The sequence below is a fragment of the Rhizoctonia solani genome, chromosome 8 (assembly GCF_016906535.1).
Source record: "Rhizoctonia solani chromosome 8, complete sequence".
NCBI classification, from domain to species: Eukaryota; Fungi; Basidiomycota; class Agaricomycetes; order Cantharellales; family Ceratobasidiaceae; genus Rhizoctonia; species Rhizoctonia solani.
Genome location: NC_057377.1, coordinates 574,971 through 582,025, shown reverse-complemented (window position 1 = coordinate 582,025; position 7,055 = coordinate 574,971). Strand labels below are relative to the sequence as shown.

At 50.1% G+C, this 7,055-nt stretch overlaps 3 protein-coding genes across 3 annotated transcripts; all 3 read left to right on the top strand.

The window, feature by feature from the left end:
* On the top strand, window positions 1–2,407 carry RhiXN_09643 (cytochrome P450 family protein; the record flags this gene model as incomplete). The annotated part of the gene is made up of 16 exons (XM_043329459.1): window positions 1–212; window positions 272–279; window positions 344–408; window positions 459–535; window positions 606–627; window positions 685–799; window positions 847–1,126; window positions 1,180–1,276; window positions 1,348–1,575; window positions 1,626–1,648; window positions 1,702–1,779; window positions 1,837–1,902; window positions 1,955–2,019; window positions 2,072–2,151; window positions 2,213–2,293; window positions 2,348–2,407. The coding sequence occupies 16 exons, from the start codon at window positions 1–3 to the stop codon at window positions 2,405–2,407; spliced, it is 1,557 nt and encodes a 518-aa protein (XP_043182293.1).
* A 296-nt stretch (window positions 2,408–2,703) lies between these two features.
* On the top strand, window positions 2,704–3,564 carry RhiXN_09642 (cytochrome P450 family protein; the record flags this gene model as incomplete). The annotated part of the gene is made up of 4 exons (XM_043329458.1): window positions 2,704–2,883; window positions 2,944–3,052; window positions 3,107–3,213; window positions 3,274–3,564. 4 exons carry the CDS (start codon window positions 2,704–2,706, stop codon window positions 3,562–3,564), a joined length of 687 nt encoding a protein of 228 aa, XP_043182292.1.
* Window positions 3,565–4,196: 632 nt separating this feature from the next.
* On the top strand, window positions 4,197–6,687 carry RhiXN_09641 (cytochrome P450 family protein; the record flags this gene model as incomplete). Its single annotated transcript, XM_043329457.1, has 3 exons — window positions 4,197–4,217; window positions 4,285–6,083; window positions 6,144–6,687. The coding sequence occupies 3 exons, from the start codon at window positions 4,197–4,199 to the stop codon at window positions 6,685–6,687; spliced, it is 2,364 nt and encodes a 787-aa protein (XP_043182291.1).
* Between the last annotated feature and the right edge of the window lie 368 nt (window positions 6,688–7,055).

Genomic DNA, 7,055 nt, shown 5'->3' with positions numbered 1-7,055 from the left:
ATGATGAACGCAACTACTTATGATTCTTCTAGCTGGAGCATAAGTACCTTGCCCCTGGATCTTGCTTCCAGCCTTAGCGATAATCAACTTGCACTTGGCTCGGTGGCAGCAGTTGCAGTGGGCTTGGCCTGGTACCTGCTCCAGTCTGATGAGTCTCAGGTAAAACGCATTCGTCCACTACCATTTTTTGGTCAATGGTCTTTTTTCACGAAGTAGGTATAAGAATATTCATTCCTATATTATATATCTGACTTGACGACATCATTGCTAGACGATATGGTAATCTCTTGGGCTTTTACTAAAAGATGAATTGAGCTATGATCGCTGACTGTTTGTTTGCTAGGTTTTATATCTGATGGATTCAAAAAATTCCCTCAAGAGAAGTTGTTCGGGTTCGGTATACTTGGGGTGGGTTTTGCTATGTTATTTGATGACCGCCGCTAACATTGAGCTCTTAGCACAACGTCGTGGCACTAAGAGGGGAAGAGGCTCGGAAGGCCTTCTTCGGTAGGGGTGACCTCAGCTTCACCGAAGGGTAAGCTCTCGTAGCCAGATACAAGATATGCAAAAGCTTATGTGCCTGTTCTCTCTTTCTTCTTCTCCAGATATCTGTTACTTTTTGGTGGTGTGAGTAAAGCATATAATTGCACCGAGTTCACTTAGTAACAACTCGAACGACCCAAGGCACCTACTACAAAGGATATCTCTCTAGATACACCAGATAGGAATGACCAGGAACAGATGTCCTACTTCCTGCGTCATTTAACCCCTCTACTGAAGAACGATCGCCTCGCCAAACGTAAGTTCTAGCTTCCTTATGCCATTTTGAGTTGAATTGATGAATAGCCAATCTAGTCACTCCGGAGCTGATGTCTGACATTGAGCGTAACATGAAGTCGTGGGGTGACGCCGGAAAGTTCGATCCATTCGAAGTGATGTACTCGACTGTGTTCCAGCTGACTATCCGCGCTGCCGGTGCGCGTGAGATTGCCGACTCGGTTGAAAAATGCAAGCAACTGGAGGAGCTCTACTGGAAGGTTGAGAAGGGAAGCACTCCGACGGCATTATTGCTTCCTTGGATTCCTTCCAAAGCTCGTAATGAAAAGGTTAATTCGACAGGAGAAATGTGAGTATTCTTAGCTATAATGGCCATGGTCGCCTCTAACTTTCTTCATGAAGTTACGCTATATTCGACCAGATTATTAAAGACCGCCAACGTGAAGGCCGTCGTGAGGAAGATGCCCTTCAGACATTCATTGACCAAGGGGACTCTACGGTCGATATCATCGGTATAAGCTCATGCGGTTATATTTCAAGCTACGCGCTAATGTTTTGTTTCGATGTCAGTTCATCATGGGGACACTCTTTGCGGGCATTGTCAATACCGGTCTCATGAGTGCCTGGATATACATTCACCTCGATCAGGTTCCTGAGTGGAAAGACAAGGCTGTAGAAGAGATCCGCGCCCTACTTCACAAGTATGCGCCGCTCGAAGAGTTCCCTGATCTATCGACGGCTGAGCGATTCTCGAAGATTCCGCCGCAAGCCTGGGAAGACGATATGCCGGTCATGGAGGTGGGTTACTAAAGATACGATGCTACCTTAACACTAATAAACTATCATAGTTTTGCATTAGGGAGACTATCCGGTAGGTTTAAAGCTCTGTATCCCTGTCCGGATGTTATTCAATGTCCCCTATAGGTTGATATTTTCTGGGGCGGCACTCCGACGTGTTAGCTCCGGCGACACTGAGATTGATGGAAAGAAGATTCCAAACGGGTATGCTTGAGCTCCGGTTTTGCTATGATGGACGATTCTAACTATTCTGTCTTTTAGAACGTACCTTGTTTATTCCACCGGGGAAACCCACTCAGACCCTAACATTTATCCAAACCCGAGCCAGTACGCTGTGTAATCATTACGTGCGTGTATAGCTTACTGATAAGGGTCTTAGGTACAATCCAGGTCGCTATGCTGAGGGCCAAGATAAAGCGCAGGCGTATGGTTTCCTTGGATGGGGTGAGTCACTAGAGTATTTACTCAGTGGTCCTGTTAGACTGAGCTGCTCCAGGTGCTGGCCGTCATCCCTGCGTTGGTCGTCGCTTTGCTCAGTACGAGATCAAGTCCATGGTCTCCATGTTCTTGGCTTCGGTAAGCACAGCTTGAATAGCATATACTCACAGCCAATCAACTTCATGTTTTATTTTATCAGTACACCTACGAGGTAGTTGACTCCGCCGGCAAGAAGCCAGACCCATCAGTAACCGTTCCAGACAGGAACAACATGTACCAGGTGAGCAAACTGTTTTGTGAGTGTGGCATGACAAGCTGACTAGGCTTGCGATAGGCGCGTCCGAAAGGACAAACGTTCTATGTGAAGTACACTAAGAGACAACAGCAGCTCTAAGACTGTTTGCCCGGTACTTGTCTTATGGATCTGTAGCTTTCTGTGTGTAATATATGTTTGGACTGTGTGTACATTTGTGTCGAAATTCGTGTGCCGAATATGATGGCAAGATGCCCGTACGCGTTAAGAGGTGTCCGAAAAAGGCAGATTACACGTGACCGCGCTGTAAGTATCTGCTTGTGTCTGTGGAGATAATTGGCAACGCCCGCGGCCAGGCGCCAAGCCTAAACCACCACCGCGGTTGCGGAAGAGAAACATCTTCAAAAAACCTTGTATACCAGGTCTTTGAAACTAAAATGCGTCGCTCGAATTCCATACGACCTAGCGTGAATCGTTCTCAAACTCATCTTGCGAATGCGACTGTGACGAGTAGTACCGACGACGTTACGGCTTATTTGGACGAAAGCTCGGTGAATATTAATGATATTGTGCAGTCGCGAACGGCGATTGGTGAGAGAGATCGAGAGATTGCAAAGGTATATTGAATGGTTTTATGTTCTGTTGGATTTTATAGTCAAGTCTGACCTTGTTTGCAGCTCAAAGATCAGATCGTAACGCTCACCCAGGTGGTAAATTCTCGACCTCCATTGGAGCAAGTTCAAGCTCTTCAAAAGGAATACCAAAACTTGGAGTTGATTTTACAAGGTGCGATCTACGATAAGTTACCAAAGCATCTGTCCTAACGTTTCGATGATATAGGAACGCAAAGGGAGAATGAAAGATGCATGGCTGAACTAGATAAATCCAAACGAAGGGAGAAGATGATGGAAGCCGAGCTGACAAAAATCTACGGCGATGACTGGCCAGTGCGTGTCCCACTTGTCGGTACCTTGTTTTCTTGACGACTTATTGAACTGTGACTACAGGCTCACCTCAGCATGCCGACCTCGTCGCCATCGATATCCCGCGCGCTTCCAGTCTCGGCCGGCGTATCGGCCAACGTGAGGCAATCTCCTCCGCCTCAAGGGCCATCTGAGGAGACGAGTAGTGCGCCGAGTAATGCTGAGATTAACGAGCATTTGGAGGCGGTTCGGATGCTTGTGCTCGGGATGGACGCGAAGCTTGCCGAAAGGGAGGCGCAGATCAGTAAAGAAATGGCCAAGGCCGAGGAAGAAGCGCAAAAGGCTGCGAGCGCGAGGAAAAAGATCGGAGTTTAATTAGGAGCGGGGAGCTGTGAGATTTGCGTGTGCTTTGCGAGCTGTGAGTAATTCTATATAGGAATCTGGCCGCTGGATATATACCAATTGTATTTTTATTATGCTCTGAAATTGTATATTTTATTCACCCGTACCGTACAAGCCGTGTGACAACCAAGTCCAATGCTCATAGCAAAAAACCTCGTGGCATCACGGTTGGATTGCGACCAACTCGAATAGAAGATCCACGTGTTTGAAAGTCCCCAGCGAACACGGTCAACGAATCTACATGCATGCTGCCCGAACTACATGGCCTTGAAACCTTGTACTCCAGATCATGACGTCAAACGCAAGGGATCGCATCCCCCCACTCAGCACTCATCCCGGACAAGCTAAATCAACCTGGGTTTGGAACACGAGGCTGCTGAGGTAACTGGGTGTTTTCGCCTAGTCCGGAAGGCCGCACCGAAACGAAATGATCTAGTTGAGAGCTTACGACAGGGTCCAGTATCAACAGCAGCAAATAACATGTCCAGCCAAGGCTCAACCACGTCTGTCAATATACCACACACATTCACGACACCCAGTGCCCGGCCTTTGTTTTTCACAGTTTTTATGCAAGGGAGCTGACGGAGGCGTGTACATGAACCACTATGGAGACGAATGGACGTAAGGTTAGTACTCGAAATCGCGCTCGATCACGGATGATCCGCCAGCGCTCCAGTTAACGACGAGACTCAGATTACTGCAAAAGTGGAACTATCTTCGATTCATACTCCTGCAAGTTCACAGCCCGAGTCTCGTGCCGCTTCACCTGTCGTCACTCGGCCTTTACCCGATACCAATGACTCGACATCACCTGCCCCTGCTGCTGCCACTGCCACTGCACCTATTCGGCCCAAGGCCAAGCTCACCTCCACTTCAACCACGGCGTCTCTGAAGCCTCCTGCCAAACCAACAGGCCAGAATGCCACTGTAAGAAGAACTCCTTCCTCGAGTACTGTTGGTCGTAGTACTCGCGAACGTCCAACTTCGATTATTGGTACTCCCTCCAAACCCTCGCTTGGACGACCTACTACACCTGCTGGATCTGTAGCAAAGAGAGCAATGTCTCCGCAACTACGCACTGTTCCTAGGATTGGATCTCCCGAGCCAACCGGTCGTGGTGGAACAACCCCAGGAACACGAACAACGCGGCCCGCTGTCAAAGCTACCAGTCCACAGCTTGCAAAGAGCGCACCATCCAAACCTGCTCCTTCTAGGCGCTCTCAGCCTCCACCCGCACCTTCTGCCAAGCGGAATGCATCACCAGTCCGGGCCTCACCACTCACTCTTCCTCGGCGTGCAGCATCCCCCACCCGATCATCCCTATTCGAGGCCCACAGTTCTACCTCCCATCGTCGTGTAGTATCGGCATCGGCTTCTTCGTCAGTTGTTTCTGGTGGTGGAGAGCCATCCGCTTCGCCGGGTGACCATACCAGAGCCAAGCACAAGCTCCTTTCATCACTTTCCTCGATCACCTTGACTCATCCTTCCGTGCTTCCATCTGCATCTGCATCTCCTCCAAGTTCAACATACCCTACATTAGCATCAGCATCAGCATCATCGCCATCGTTACCTATACTGAATGATAATCAACTGGATCCTCAAGACTCTTCTCCTGAATGGACTGATATGTCTGCTCCACCTTCTGCCATCCCTCGCGAGTCACTTTCCGCCCAAGACCCCAAGCATGCTACAATGAGCGCACCCGTCACTCCTACCCACGTCCAGACTCGAGTTGGGCCTACGACTCGGCCTGTGTCTGTTCGGCCTCGAACATCCAGTGCAACGGTCGTTGCTGAAGTCCACGAGAGCACAGAGGAGCCTCACATGAACGACACACTACCAGTACTCAGTGACAATGTGATCTCCACGTCCATGGATAGCCCTATGGGAATTCGTATTAAAGCCAAGCTTACTGCTACGACGCCTCCAGTCAACCCAGCGGCGAAAGCAACGCCCCGCGTTCGGCCAGAGCAACTAGCAGTCCCTCGGCAACGGTCAGGCTCTATATCCGCAGGATCTGCACTCTCCGGACTAGCAACATCGACACTGAGCAGAGCATCGTCTGTCAGAGTAACGTCGGCGTCCAGGATTCTCTCTCCACCTCTGATTCGGCCCGGGGCGGGTTTGGGCCTGATCGTTCCTGGAGCCAATCTCTTGATTCCTCCCGGAATGAGATCACCTCCCATTTCGAGTCTCTCTTCGACAAGCTCGGCTTCACGAACCACTTCCTCGAGCGGGTCGGATAGTTCGGCGCCCGCAACCAGCATCGACCGAGCTCGAACCCCTATGGACTCGGGCTTCCGGGCCAAGCTAACTGCGGTCCCATCGAAGCTGGGTCACGCGGGAGGACTCGAACCGCCCGATGAGGAAGGTATCGATATGGACGATAGTGGTATTGACATGTTCGAGGCGGACGACGCCGAACAGGATCAACGTGAGGAGGCACGGTCCAATCGCAAGATTGCCGATTTAGAAATATCGAACAAGTCATTGTAAGTCTGCTGTTTATGGATAAACGTCAATCTCGGGAGAATTCATCTTCGTTGATCTAGGTTGGCAATCAACGCCACGCTAGAGTCTACCAAATCTCGACAGGCCAAGGAGATTCGGGAGCTTCGTCGTAAACTCCGAGAGAGTCGGTTGGTGCTCCCGCCGTCGACGTATCTTGCATTGGAGCAGAATGATCCACTGGAGGCCAGGGATAGCTTTGACGAGGATGACGAGGAAGATTCGGACGACAACGACGTGACTCAGACTCAGGCGGACGAGACATTCGACCGAGTGCGTGGTCTACTGGACAAATTGATGAAGGACGCCAAGGAAGCGCTGGAGGCCAAACCGCCCATACCCGAGGAGAAAGAACCCATCAAGAAACCCATACGCGTACTCGACGTTGACGAGCTCCAGCAGTACACCGACGGCGAAGGCGAGATTGACGAATCGACCGAGAGCAAGGCGACGGAGAGTGTAACCGACTTGGCCGAGAGCATCGACGAGGACTCGCCTAGCGCTCTGGCCGAAAAGGCAGCACTGACCACTCCTAAGCCGGCGTCATCGTTTGCGGTCGGGATATTCAGTGGTTGGGGGAATAGGTGACTAGCCGGCCCATGGACGATTATGCATTCGCTTTCGACTCGAACCGGTCAAGTTCGGCCTTAGTTTTCTTTTTCCTTTTTTGTCTTTCTTAATTACGACCTAGTTGCTTATATGAGTTATTGTTACGCTCGATATGCTTTCTTCTCTTCATGTAGTGGACTATGAAGGATTAATTCATGACTTGCGCGCGCGCAGGTGGTTGGATGGACTGATTGAGTTGATTTAAATAGGATGCCAATTGCACGTGTTTTCAAAATGCGTGGGGTACACTGTAGGATCACTAGCTTAATGCGCCAAATCGAGAGCGAACTTGAGTGATTATTGGCGGGCAGGGCAAGTATGTGGCTAATGGTCACGATGTCTGAGCC